At 45.9% G+C, this 14,989-nt stretch overlaps 1 protein-coding gene across 1 annotated transcript in view; it reads left to right on the forward strand.

The window, feature by feature from the left end:
- Positions 1–14,989, forward strand: part of DAP3 (death associated protein 3) — a 29,908-nt gene that overhangs the window by 6,039 nt on the left and 8,880 nt on the right. The window contains exons 4-6 of the mRNA XM_058821931.1: positions 4,799–4,921; positions 11,517–11,618; positions 13,975–14,083. Coding sequence (XP_058677914.1) covers positions 4,799–4,921; positions 11,517–11,618; positions 13,975–14,083 — 334 coding nt within the window. The remainder of the gene's footprint in view (positions 1–4,798; positions 4,922–11,516; positions 11,619–13,974; positions 14,084–14,989) is intronic.

Here is a 14,989-nt window from a genome sequence, read left to right on the forward strand (position 1 = left end):
GATCCCCCGGGAAGATGCGGGAACAGCCCGGGATCCCCGGGAAGATGCGGGAACACCCCGGGAAGGTGCAGGAACATCCCGGGATCCCGGGAAGATGCGGGAACAGCTCCACCTCCCGGCTCGGCGCTCCCGGTTCAGCTCGGGCACCACGTGATGGTTTCGCTGCCATTTCAGGGATGCCGGAGAGGCGGCTCCTGTCCTTGGGCAGATGGAAACACGGCCCGAAATCCGCTCCCTGCTCCGGGAAAACGGCGCTGGGGAGGCTGTGGGGATGGGGATGGGCTGGGGGTGGCTGAGCAGGGCTGCAGGGGAGCTTTGTGGATGTTCCTGACATTCCAAAGCCCAGATTTGTGCTGGGCATGGCTGTGCAGGGCTGCAGGGGAGCTCTGTGGATGTTCCTGACATTCTAAATCCCAGGGATGGCCGTGCTGAGCTCTGTGGATGTTCCTGATATTCCAAAGCCCAGGGATGGCTGTGCAGGGCTCTGTGGATGTTCCTGACATTCCAAAGCCCAGGGATGGCTGTGCAGGGCTCTGTGGATGTTCCTGACATTCCAAAGCCCAGGGATGGCTGTGCAGAGCTCTGTGGATGTTCCTGATGTTCCAAAGCCCAGGGATGGCTGTGCAGGGCTCTGTGGATGTTCCAAAGCCCAGGGATGGCTGTGCAGGGCTCTGTGGATGTTCCAAAGCCCAGGGATGGCTGTGCAGAGCTCGGTGGATGTTCCTGACATTCCAAAGCCCAGATTTGTGCTGGGCATGGCTGTGCGGGGCTGCAGGGGAGCTCTGTGGGTGTTCCTGACATTCCAAAGCCCAGGGATGGCTGTGCAGAGCTCTGTGGATGTTCCAAAGCCCAGGGATGGTTGTGCAGAGCTCGGTGGATGTTCCTGACATTCCAAAGCCCAGGGAAGGCTGTGCAGAGCTCTGTGGATGTTCCTGACATTCCAAACCCCAGGGATGGCTGTGCAGAGCTCGGTGGATGTTCCTGCCGTTCTAAATCCCAAGGGTGGATGCTGAGCTTTTGTTCAGGAGGAGGGACCAAGCACCTCGGTGCTCTAAACTCAGGATATAATATAAACTCGTGGTATATTCCAAACTCAGAATACTGGCATTTTCTGGGTGATCAGGTGGCAAGAGTTGCCTTCTGTATTTATTCGTGTACTAAACTGGCATCTTAGTGCCTTGCTCAAGGCTGTAAAATTGTCAGCTCTGTGGATTTTCAACTATAATAAGCCATCCTAAAGGATAATTTGCATTTGAGGAGGAAAAGGGCAACGTGGGAACAAGATGTGCTGGGTGATCTCCCTGTTTGCACTGCAGCTGTTTGTCCCAGAGGCTCCAGGCTGGTTTCATTGCTTCCCTAACAGGAGGCCAAGTGCCCAAATGCTGATTCAGGCATCTGGAATGTGCCTGATCCCACTTTCCCCGGAGCCCTGGTGGCTTTGCAGCGGCTCCCTGAGGTGGCAGCAGAGCTGTGCCACGCCACAGCCGTCCCTGCTCTGAGCTCTGCATTCTGCTGCTCTCACCCACACACACAAAATCAGAAACTGCTGCCTCTGCTCAGCCCTGTCAGTGCTGCTGAGGGGCTCTCAGAGCCCGTCTGGAGGATGCACTTTGCAAATCATTGACAAATGTTTGTGTTTTCTTTCAGCACAGCATAATAAAATGCTTGTCCTGCCTCGCCTGTTTTGGCTGGGCCTTGCAGGCAGGCTTCAGCAGTCTGGCTGGGGAAAAAAAAAAATGAATTAATCAGCTGAGCTGGCTTGGTTTGGTTCCTCAGCCACGTCTGGGTCCTCATGCCCAGAGTCTGGATGCAGGGAAATCAGTGTGGGGAGTGTGATTATAAATATCAAATAGTGGGCAGAGCTGCACTAATCCCTGGGTAATTGATTATGGATTGTTAGACTGAATTTTCAGGGTGCTGCCACTCCTCAGTGTGGAGTGAGGCCTTCATGGTTTCATGTGGCATCTTAAGGAATTCTGTGTAAATTGGGTGAAAAAACTTGAAATTTTGGGTAAAACCCAGGTGCAGGGTTTGGCTCAGTGAGGTGGAATATTAAATAGTGGGCAGAGCTGCATTAATCCCTGGGTAATTGATTATGGATTGTTAGACTGAATTTTCAGGGTGCTGCCACTCCTCAGGGTGGGCCCTTCCAGCAGTGAGGCTCCATGTGGGGATCTTAAGGAATTTTGTGCAAATTGGGTGAAAAACTCAAATTTTGTGTTTTGGGTAAAAATCAGGGTTTGGCTCAGTGAGGTGGAATATCAAATAGTGGGCAGAGCTTGAGGTGATTATGGATTGTTAGACTGAATTTTCAGGGTGCTGCCGCTCCTCAGTGTGGAGTGAGGCCTTCATGGCTTCATGTGGCATCTTAAGGAATTTTGAGTAAATTGGGTGAAAAAACCTGAAATTTTGGGTAAAACCCAGGTGCAGGGTTTGGCTCAGTGAGGTGGAATATTAAATAGTGGGCAGAGCTGCACTAATCCCTGGGTAATTGATTATGGATTGTTAGGCTGAATTTTCAGGGTGCTGCCGCTCCTCGGTGTGGGCCCTTCCAGCAGTGAGGCTCCATGTGGGGTCTTAAGGAATTTTGTGCAAATTGGGTGAAAAACTCAAATTTTGTGTTTTGGGTAAAAATCAGGGTTTGGCTCAGTGAGGTGGAATATCAAATAGTGGGCAGAGCTTGAGGTGATTATGGATTGTTAGACTGAATTTTCAGGGTGCTGCCACTCCTCAGTGTGGAGTGAGGCCTTCATGGTTTCATGTGGCATCTTAAGGAATTCTGTGTAAATTGGGTGAAAAAACTTGAAATTTTGGGTAAAACCCAGGTGCAGGGTTTGGCTCAGTGAGGTGGAATATTAAATAGTGGGCAGAGCTGCATTAATCCTTGGGTAATTGATTATGGATTGTTAGACTGAATTTTCAGGGTGCTGCCACTCCTCAGTGTGGAGTGAGGCCTTCATGGCTTCATGTGGCATCTTTAGGAATTTTGTGTAAATTGGGTGAAAAACCTCAAATTTTGTGTTTTGGGTAAAACTCAGGTGCAGGGTTTGTGAACATAAAAATTATTAATGTTTAACATTATAGCACAGATGCTATTTTAACATTTTGTTATAACCTAAAAATCTATTTAACACATTACTTAAGAAAATTAATGCATGTTTATATATTATGTAAATATAATACACATAAACATAAAATTATTAAAGTTTAACATTATAGCACAGTTTCTATTTTAACATTGTTATAAACTAAAACTATATTTAAGACATTACTTAAGAAAATTAATACATGTTTAACATAATACATGCTTATGTATTATGTAAACATAATACATGCAAACATAGAAATTAATAATGTTTAACATTATAGCATAGTTTGTATTTTAACATTATATTATAATCTAATTTTAGATTATGTTGTAATCTAAAACTCTATGTAACACATTCCTTAAGAAAATTAATACATGTTTATGTATTATGTAAATATAATACACATAAACATAAAATTATTAATGTTTAACATAGCATAGTTTCTATTTCAACATTGTTATAACCTAAAACTATATTTAACTCACTACTTAAGAAAATTAATACATGTTTAACATAATACATGTGATGTAAACATAATACATGTGAACATAAAAAATAATAATGTTTAAAATTATAGCACAGTTTCTATTTTAACATTGTTATAAACTAAAACTATATTTCACACATTACTTAAGAAAATTGATACATGTTTAACATACTACATGCTTATGTATTATATAAACATAATACATATGAACATAAAAATTAATAATGTTAACATTATAGCATAGTTTGTATTTTAACATGTTATAACCTAAAACTGTATTTCACACACTACTTAAGAAAATTAATACATGTTTAACATGTTTATGTATTATGTGAGCATAAAATTAGTAATGTTTAACATTATAGCATAGTTTTTATTTTAACATTATGTTATAATCTAATTTTAGGTTATGTTGTAATCTAAAACTATATTTAACACATTCCTTAAGAAAATTAATACATGTTTATGTATTATGTAAATATAATACACATAAACATAAAATCATTAATGTTTAACATTATTTCATAGTTTCTATTTTAACATTGTTATAATCTTAGATTGTTATAACCTAAAACTATATTTAACACATTACTTAAGAAAATTAATACATGTTTATGTATTATGTAAGTGTAATACATGTAACCATAAAAATTAATGATGTTTACCATTATAGCACAGTTTCTATTTTAACATTATGTTATAACCTGAAACTTTATTTAATGCATTACTTAAGAAAATTGATACATGTTTAACATAGTACATGCTTATGTATTATAGAAACATAATACATGTGAACATAAAAATTAATAATGTTAACATTATAGCATAGTTTGTATTTTAACATGTTATAACCTAAAACTGTATTTCACACACTACTTAAGAAAATTAATACATGTTTATGTATTATGTGAACATAAAATTAATAATGTTTAACATTATAGCATGGATTCTCTTTTAACGTTATGTTATAACCTGAAACTATATTTACCACATTACTTAAGAAAATTGATACATGTTTAACATAATACGTGTCTATGAATTATGTAAACATAATACATGTGACCATAAAATTAATATTGTTTAACCTTATAGCATCGTTTCTATTTTAACGTTATAACCTAAAGCTGCATTTAACACACTCCCTAAGGAATGAGTACAGGGTGACTGTCCAGCACAGCTCATGTGACATTGATCTAATCCCTGTCCCCCCTGGTGTCCCCAGCGTGAGCGTGGCAGTGCCCGGCCCACGGCCAGGGCTGCCCTGAGCTCTGTGCCCGGCCCGGCCGTGCCAGCAGCAGCAGCAGCAGCGCCCCGAGTGATCTTCCACACCAGCGAGAGCGACCCGGTGAGTGACGCCTGGCACCGGGTGCACTGGGTGCCACCGCTGTGCCCTGGGGTCACCACTGTCCCCTGAGTGCCACCGCTGTGCCGTGGGTGCCACCAGTGTCCCCTGAGTGCCACCAGTGTCCCCTGAGTGCCACCACTGTCCCCATCATGCCACCGCTGTGCCCTGGGTGCCACCGCTGTGCCCTGGGTGCCACCACTGTGCCCTGGGTGCCACCAGTGTCCCCTGAGTGCCACCAGTGTCCCCTGGGTGCCACCACTGTGCCCTGGGGTCACCAGTGTCCCCTTCCTGCCACTGCTGTCCCCATCGTGCCACCACTGTGCCCTGGGGTCACCAGTGTCCCCTGGGTGCCACCAGAGCTATCTTGCCACCGCTGTCCCCTGAGTGCCACCACTGTGCCCTGGGTGCCACCACTGTCCCTTGGGTGCCACCAGGGCCATCCTGCTCTGCCACCACTGTCCCCTGGGCTCACCACTGTCCCCTGGGGTCATCACTGTCCCGTGGGGCCATCCTGCTCTGCCACCACTGTGCCCTGGGTGCCACCACTGTCCCCTGGGGTCATCCTGTCACTACTGTGCCCTAGGTGCCACCAGGGCCATCCTGTCACCATTGTCCCTGCCACAGCCAGCCCTGACTGCCAGCAGGGGCCATCTTGCCCTGCCACCACTGTCCCCTGGGTCACCACTGTCCCCTGGGGCCATCCTGCCCTGCCACCACTGTCCCCAGGCTGCCACCAGGGCCATCCTGCAGCCACTGGGGCCATCCTGCCACCACTGTCCCCAGGCTGCCACCAGGGCCATCCTGCCACCACTGGGGCCATCCTGCCACCACTGTCCCTGCACACAGCCCTGGAACCATCCTGCCACCCACCACTGTCCCCAGGCAGCCACCAGGGCCATCCTGCCACCACTGGGGCCATCCTGCCACCGCTCTCCCTGCCACAGCCAGCCCTGGCTGCCACCACTGTCCCCTGCTCAGGATGGAGCCTGACAGCTCCTGGGGACAGGGGTTGATCCCCTCTCCAGAGCTGCTCAGGTGAGGTTGCAGCAGCTGGGACAGGCTCAGCTTCTCCTCAGACACCTTTAATCTCAACTCCAGGCTTATTCTTCCCTGGAGAACCCTCCCTGGGCTGGCCGTGGAGGGGATAAAAAGATGAAAAGCGCAGCCCAGGTGCCCTGAGCACAGCTCTGCGGCACCACAGCTGCAGCCTCACACGCTCTGTGTGTGTCTGGAGCACAAAATGAAGGGCAGGGAGTGATGAAAAGCACAGCCCAGGTGCCCTGAGCACAGCTCTGTGGCCTCACACGCTCTGTGTGTGTCTGGAGCACAAAATGAAGGGCAGGGAGTGATGAAAAGCACAGCCCAGGTGCCCTGAGCACAGCTCTGTGGCCTCACACCTCTGTGTGCGTCTGGAGCACAAAATGAAGGGCAGGGAGTGATGAAAAGCACAGCCCAGGTGCCCTGAGCACAGCTCTGTGGCCTCACAGCTCTGTGTGCATCTGGAGCACAAAATGAAGGGCAGGGAGTGATGAAAAGCACAGCCCAGGTGCCCTGAGCACAGCTCTGTGGCCTCACACGCTCTGTGTGCGTCTGGAGCACAAAACGAAGGGCAGGGAGTGAATGGAATGAGCTCGGAGGTGCTGCTGTGTAATTGGAGCCTCTGTGGTTCCTCTGGGGTCTCTATGGAAACAGCAGCAGGAGATGATCTCACACGTGACCCCGAGGATTGCACAGCACAGGCCAGATGGCCACCATTGTCCCCACTGTCCCCTCTGTCCTGTGCCTCCTTTTGGGTTGCCAGGCAACTGGCTCTGCCATTGTGACCTGTGAAAAGCTTTGGCTGGGGCACCCCAGCTCCTGCACCCCACAATCCCCTTGAAATGGGGCTAAAAAAGCCACTAAAAATCACATTTTTGCTCAGAGTTTATGTTTCCTGCCATTAGCAAAGCTCCAAGTGAGGAAACACGAGGATAAACGACCCACATTGTGCAGGAGTGTGAAGGAATTTGCCCAAAAGTCATGCAGCAAGTCAGGGATGAAGCTGAGAATGAAAATTGAGTCCTGCTCTTGTGGAAAACCTCAGCTGCTGTGTCCAGGAGAACTCCAGGAAATCCAGTTTGAAATGAGCTTGGGAAAAAGAAGTTTTTGACACCTCCTTCCAGCAGGGCACCTCTAGAACAGCCAGGATTTAACATTTCCCTCCTGTTCCAAAGATTTCCTGATCACTGAACCCCCAGTTTGGCAGCTCCAGCAGGTGACACCTCTAGAACAGCCAGGATTTAACATTTCCCTCCTGTTCCAAAGATTTCCTGACCACTGAACCCCCAGTTTGGCATCTCCAGCAGGTGACACCTCTAGAACAGCCAGGATTTAACATTTCCCTCCTGTTGCAGATATTTCCTGACCGCTGAACCCCCAGTTTGGCATCTCCAGCAGGTGACACCTCCTTACAGCCAGGATTTAACATTTCCCTCCTGTTCCAAAGATTTCCTGATCACTGAACCCCCAGTTTGGCATCTCCAGTAGGTGACACCTCCTTACAGCCAGGATTTAACATTTCCCCCCTGTTCCAAGAATTTCCTGACCACTGAACCCCCAGTTTGGCATCTCCAGCAGGTGACACCTCTAGAACAGCCAGGATTTAACATTTCCCTCCTGTTCCAAGGATTTCCTGACCACTGAACCCATCTCCAGCAGGTGACACCCCTTTATAGCCAGGATTTAACATTTCCCCCCTGTTCCAAAGATTTCCTGATCACTGAACCCCCCCAGTTTGGCAGCTCAGCTTTTGCTGAAGTTACCAAACTTCCTAAAAACCATTCCTTGAATCAGGAGTTCCTCAAATGCTGCAGCTGTGCCAAGGTCAAGCACAGAGTCCAGGACACCCTGGCCTGTCCTGTGTGTCCCAAGGAGGGTGGAACAGGGGTGGCTGCTGAGTAAAAGGGGCAGAAAATGTGTATTTTGTGCTGAAAGGCTGCAAATCTGTCCTGGAGAAGGGAAGGGAGACTTTACAATAATCCAGGGAGCAGAAAATTCATGGATATGCAGCAGAGCTTCCATGAAGCGTCCATCAAAAACTGGGAAAAGCCAAATATTCCTGGCCAAGCAGGCAGAAGAAACCTGCACACACACAAAAATGCTGGCACATAAAATAAAGAAAAGGAGGGAATTGTTGTATTTGTTGTTGTGCATGGCAGTTTTTATATACAGCAGGAATGAAGAGGAGGATGGTTTTACTTTAAATCTATGGAAAAAAATGCAGAAAGCAGAGCAGGACAAGATCCAAGCTTCAAAGATTAACACAAAACTGCTGAAAGTCACACAGGAAGGGCTGCAGAGCAGTCTCTGTTTACTGTCCTCATTAAACAAGACACAAAAAAGGACGATTTGAGCAAGAGGAAATAAGAAAAGGCTTTGCAGGTATTGCATGGCAGGAAAAGAGAATAATGAAGGGGAAAAATCATTAAATTCCCAGATCCCAGGGACAGCAGCTTCTTGCTGTCATTATGGTGAGACCTGCAGGGGAAACACCAGAAATAAATGCAGCAGGATTCAGGTCCAGCCCTGATCACTGAGGTCACCACAAGGGACTGGAAATTATGGTAAATTTTTTTTCCCCAAAAAGGAAATTACGAGTTTTTAAGCCTCCAGCCCCAGTAACCAAATGGCACAGTGGGAATCATTGCTGGGAGGCAGCAGCCCAAGGCAGAAAATATCATTTTGTCACAGAGGAAAGTGAGTGTGACAGCAGCAGGTCACTCAGGAGGGTGCCACAGCTCTGCCAAGGTTTGGGGGAACTATTGGAAGGTGAGGGAAATCCATGGTGCCCCCCAAAAAAATTGACCAGGGTGCCAATTGCCCTTTTCTCTCCCAGAATCTCAATCCCCATTTTCTCTTCCAGGGTGCCAGTTGCCATTTTCTCTTCCAGAATCCCAGCTGTCCTTTTCCAGGACCCAATTGCCATTTTCTCTCCCAGAATGCCAATTGCTCTTTTCTTTCCTAGGGTCCCAGTTGCCATTTTCTCTTCCAAGGTCCCAATTCCCATTTTCTTTTCCATGATGCCCAATTCCCATCTTCTCTCCCGGGATGCCAATTGCCCTTTTCCAGGATCCCAATTCCCATTTTCTCTTCCATGATGCCCAACTCCCATTTTCTTTTCCAGGGTGCCAATTCCCATTTTCCAGAATCCCAATTCCCATTTTCTCTGCCAGGGTGCCAATTGCCCTTTTCCAGGATCCAATTGCCATTTTCTCTCCCATAATCCCAATTCCCATTTTCTCTTCCCGGGTGCCAATTCCCATTTTCTCTCCCAGTGTGCAAATTGCCCTTTTCCAGGGTGTAATTGCCATTTTCCAGGGTCCCAATTGCCATTTTCTCTCCCAGGATGCCAATTCCCATTTTCCAGAATCCCAATTCCCATTTTCCAGGATGCTAATTGCCCTTTTTCAGGGTCCCAATTGCCATTTTCTTTTCCAGTGTGCCAATTGCCATTTTCTTTTCCAGGATTCCAATTGCCATTTTCCAGGGTGCCAATTGCTCTTTTCTCTTCCAGGGTGCCAATTGCCATTTTCTCTCCCAGGATGCCAATTCCCCTTTTCCAGGGTGCCAATTCCCATTTTCCAGAATGCCAATTGCCCTTTTTCAGGGTCCCAATTGCCATTTTCTCTTCCAGTGTGCCAATTGCCATTTCCCAGGGTGCCAATTCCCATTTTCTCTCCCAGGGTGCCAATTCCCATATTCCAGGGTACCAATTCCCATTTTCCAGGGTGCCAATTCCCATATTCCAGGGTGCCAGTTGCCCTTTTTCAGAATCCCAATTCCCATTTTCTCTCCCAGGGTGCCAATTCCCATTTTCCATGGTACCAATTGCCCTTTTCTCTTCCAAGATCCAAATTCCCATTTTTTTTTTCCAGGATCCCAATCCCATTTTCCAGGGTCCCAATTGCCCTTTTCTCTTCCAGGGTCCCAATTGCCATTTTCTCTTCCAGGATCCAAATTCCCATTTTCTTTTCCAGGGTCCCAATTGCCCTTTTGTTTTCCAGGCTGCCAATTCCCATTTTCTCTCCCAGAATGCCAATTGCCCTTTTCCAGGGTCCCAATTGCCATTTTCTCTTCCAGTATGCAAATTCCCATTTTCTCTCCCAGGATGCCAATTCCCATATTCCAGGGTCCCAATTCCCATTTTCCAGAGTACCAATTGCCCTTTGCCAGGGTGCCAATTCCCATTTTCCAGGGTACCAGTTGCCCTTTTTCAGAATCTCAATTGCCATTTTCTCTCCCAGGGTGCCAATTGCCCTTTTCCAGGGTGCCAATTCCCATTTTCCAGGGTACCAATTGCCATTTTCTCTTCCAGTATGCAAATTCCCATTTTCTCTCCCAGGATGCCAATTCCCATATTCCAGGGTCCCAATTCCCCTTTTCCAGGGTGCCAATTCCCATTTTCCATGGTACCAATTGCCCTTTGCCAAGGTGCCAATTCCCCTTTTCCAGGATGCCAGTTCCCCTTTTCCAGGATCCCAATTCCCATTTTCCAGGGTACCAGTTGCCCTTTTTCAGAATCCCAATTGCCATTTTCCCTCCCAGGGTGCCAATTCCCCTTTTCCATGGTCCCAATTGCCCTTTTCCAGGGTGCCAATTCCCATTTTCCAGGGTACCAATTCCCGTTTTCCAGGGTGCCAATTCCCATATTCCAGGGTGCCAATTCCCATTTTCTCTCCCAGGATGCCAATTGCCATTTTCCAGGGTGCCAATTGCCATTTCCAGGATGCCCTTTGCCAGGGTGCCAATTCCCATTTTCCAGGGTACCAGTTGCCCTTTTTCAGAATCTCAATTGCCATTTTCTCTCCCAGGGTGCCAATTGCCCTTTTCCAGGGTGCCAATTCCCATTTTCCAGGGTACCAATTGCCATTTTCCAGGGTGCCAATTCCCCTTTTCCAGGGTGCCAGTTCCCCTTTTCCAGGATCCCAATTCCCATTTTCCAGGGTACCAGTTGCCCTTTTTCAGAATCCCAATTGCCATTTTCCCTCCCAGGGTGCCAATTCCCCTTTTCCAGAGTGCCAATTGCCCTTTTCTCTCCCAGGGTGCCAATTGCCATTTTCCAGGATGCCAATTCCCCTTTTCCATGGTCCCAATTCCCATTTTCCAGGGTGCCAATTCCCATTTTCCAGAATGCCAATTGCCCTTTTTCAGGGTCCCAATTGCCATTTTCCCTCCCAGGGTGCCAATTCCCCTTTTCCAGGGTGCCAATTCCCCTTTTCCAGGGTGCCAATTCCCATTTTCTAGGGTACCAATTCCCCTTTTCCAGGGTGCCAATTCCCCTTTTCCAGGGTGCCAATTCCCCTTTTCCATGGTCCCAATTCCCCTTTTCCAGGGTGCCAATTCCCGTTTTCCAGGGTGCCAATTCCCCTTTTCCAGGGTGCCAATTCCCATTTTCTAGGGTACCAATTCCCCTTTTCCAGGGTGCCAATTCCCATATTCCAGGATCCCAATTCCCATTTTCCAGGGTGCCAATTCCCCTTTTCCAGGGTGCCAATTCCCCTTTTCCACGGTGCCAATTCCCCTTTTCCAGGGTGCCAATTCCCATTTTCTCTTGCAGGCCAAGCACACGGAGCAGCACGAGGGCCGTCTGTACAACATCCCCCTGGAGGAGCTGAAGGCTGTGTTCCCCCATGGGCTGCCCCATCGTTTCCAGCAGCAGGTATTGCAGCTTTGGGGCAATTCCTGCAGCCCTGCAAGTGCCCAGGGCCAGGTTGGAGGGGGTTTGGGACAACCTGGGACCGTGGGTGTGATGATCTTCAAGGATCTCCCATCCAGCCCAATTCCGTGATTCTGTGTGGGGAGAACCAGATCTGGGATATTTTCCTGTTGGAATGAGAGAGAGCAGTCATTCCTCAGTTATTCCTTGCCCTTACTGTTGTTTTCAACATCTAAAAGAGATGAGTCAACCACCCAGGGCAGCAGAGTTTGAGGGTTCCACCTCAGGCAACTTTTGTTCCAGTGTTTTTCATCTGTAACATCCAAGCACAAAAATGAATCGCAGAAATATTTTCTACAAAGCAACACTCTCCATTTTCAGAAGGCTTCAAACCTGGTTTTATTCCAGCATGGATGCCTTTTATACATTTTTACAAAACTCAGAAGTTTACATTTGCTCATTAGTCAGGAAAGACAAACAAAATGCTTATTGGAATAATTGCAGGTGTCTCTTATTTATCCTTCTTTCTTTCTTGGTTTCTGTGTCAACAACCTTGGTAGAAAATTCTGATTCGTGTCAGGCAGATGGGGCTGTGACAGGCTCTGCAAAGTTATTCTTCTTCACCTTCTTCTTTCTTCTTCATGGGTTTGGGTGGCATTTTGTAATTGGACAGAAAAATCCACATTGTGGGCTTCACAGGACAAATTATTGGGTTAAAAGGGAAACAATTCAGGTGTCATTTCTTAATTGGCACAGACCCACAAGAGAACACTAAAATTGACCTGAGGCTGTGAAGAAGGCTTCAAAATTAATTAATAATACTAAAATTACAGGTGTGTAGTTGGTTAGAAGCATGTAATATTACTAAGTAGGAAACTTAAAGTTTGGGATTTTAGCATATAGAAAGAAATATGAAGCAAGATAGAAGTTTTAGAGCAAAATTGTTCTTCTTTACCTTCTTCTTCTTTCTTCTTCATGGGTTTGGGTGGCATTTTGTAATTGGACAGAAAATTCCACACTGTGGGCTTCAAAGGACAAATTATTGGGTTAAAAGGGGAATAATCCAGGTGTCATTTCTTAATTGGCACAGACCCACAAGAGAACACTACAATTGACCTGAGGCTGTGAAGAAAGCTTCAAAATTGATTATTAATGCTAAAATTACAGGTGTGTAGTTGGTTAGAAGTGTGTAACATCACAAAGTAGGAAACTTAAAGTTTGGGATTTTAGCATATAGAAAGAAATATGAAGCAAGGTAGAAGTTTTAGAGCAAAATTGTTCTTCTTTACCTTCTTCTTCTTCTTTCTTCTTCATGGGTTTGGGTGGCATTTTGTAATTGGACAGAAAATTCCACATTGTGGGCTTGGAGGGATCAGTTATTGGGTTAAAAGGGGAATAATCCAGGTGTCAGTTCTTAATTGGCACAGACCCACAAGAGAACACTAAAATTGACCTGAGGCTGTGAAGAAGGCTTCAAAATTAATTAATAATACTAAAATTACAAGTGTGTAGTTGGTTAGAAGTGTGTAACATCACTAAGTACAAAACTAAAGTTTGGGATTTTAGAATATAGAAAGAAATATGAAGCAAGATAGAAGTTTTAGAGCAAAATTGTTCTTCTTTACCTTCTTCTTCTTTCTTCTTCATGGGTTTGGGTGATGGTTTGTAATTGGACAGAAAAGTCCACATTGTGGTATTGGAGGGATCAGTTATTGGGTTAAAAGGGAAATAATCCAGGTGTCATTTCTTAATTGGCACAGACCCACAAGACAACACTGCATTTGACCTAAGGCTCTGAAGGAGGCTTCAGAAATTAATTAATAATATTAAAATTACAGGTGTGTAGTTGGTTAGAAGTGTGTAACATCACAAAGTAGGAAACTTAAAGTTTGGGATTTTAGAATATAGAAATAAATATGAAGCAAGATAGAAGTTTTAGAGCAGAGACAGGTTGTTCTTCTTCCTTCTTCTTCACCTTCTTCTTCATGGGTTTGGGTGGCATTTTGTAATTGGACAGAAAATTCCACATTGTGGAATTGGAGGGATCAGTGATTGGGTTAAAAGGGAAATAATCTAAGTGTCATTTCTTAATTGGATGGTTTGGTCTCAAAAGACCTTGTAACAAGAGATATTTAACCATTTCGTGCCTGGTTCATGAAAAGCTGCAGGACTCTTGGTTGTGAGGCTGTAACACAGATAAGAAATAATAACAAAACACCTGAGTGTGACCATGAGCAACCATCTCAGGTGCCTTCAATCCCCAACCTGGAGAACAGCTGGGGGTGCTGGGAGCCTGCAGGCAGGTTGGGAGCAGGGCTGGCACAGCTGGTGGCACTTTGGTGACACTGTCCCTCCTCAGATCCAGACCTTCAACGAGGCGCGGCTGATGGTGCGGAGGCCGGCGCTGGAGATCCTCACCTACCTCAAGGGCTCCAACTTCGCCCACCCTGCTGTCAGATATGTGATCTGTATCCTTCAGCTGGGGTGCAACCAGGAGAAACACAAGGAATTCCTGCAGGGCAGAGGGTGGTTGTGAGCCTGAGCTGCTCTGGTCTCCAAGAGGTGGAGAGTTTCATTCCAGTTTAACATCCAAGCACAAAATTAATTACAGAAATGTTTTCAGAATGTACGGAAATATTTGGCTGCGTTGTAGTTGAGACAGAGACAGTACAAAGCTACACTCCATTTTCAGAAGCAGATATGTGATCTGCATCCTTCACCTGGAGTGGAATGAGGAGAAACACAAGGAATTCCTGCAGGGCAGAGGGTGGTCTGGTCTCAGGAGGTGGAGACTTTCATTCCAGTCTAACATCCAAGCACAAAATTAATTACAGAAATGTTTTCAGAATTTACAGGAATATTTTCAGAATTTACAGGAATATTTGGCTGTGTTGTAGTTGAGACAGAGACAATGCAAAGCAATACACTCCATTTTCAGAAGCAGATATGTGATCTTTATCCTTCAACTGGAGTGGAATGAGGAGAAACACAAGGAATTCCTGCAGGGCAGAGGGTGGTCTGGTCTCCAAGAGGTGGGGACTTTCATTCCAGTTTAACATCCAAGCACAAAATGAGTAACAGAAATATTTTCAGAATGTACAGGAATGTTTTCAGAATTTACAGGAATATTTGGCTGTGTTGTAGTTGAGACAGAGACAGTACAAAGCTACACTCCATTTTCAGAAGCAGATATGTGATCTGCATCCTTCACCTGGAGTGGAATGAGGAGAAACACAAGGAATTCCTGCAGGGCAGAGGGTGGTCTGGTCTCAGGAGGTGGAGACTTTCATTCCAGTTTAACATCCAAGTACAAAATGAATTACAGAAATATTTCCAGAATTTACAGGAATGTTTTCAGAATTTACAGGAATATT

Source organism: Ammospiza caudacuta, chromosome 30 (assembly GCF_027887145.1).
Source record: "Ammospiza caudacuta isolate bAmmCau1 chromosome 30, bAmmCau1.pri, whole genome shotgun sequence".
NCBI lineage: Eukaryota > Metazoa > Chordata > Aves > Passeriformes > Passerellidae > Ammospiza > Ammospiza caudacuta.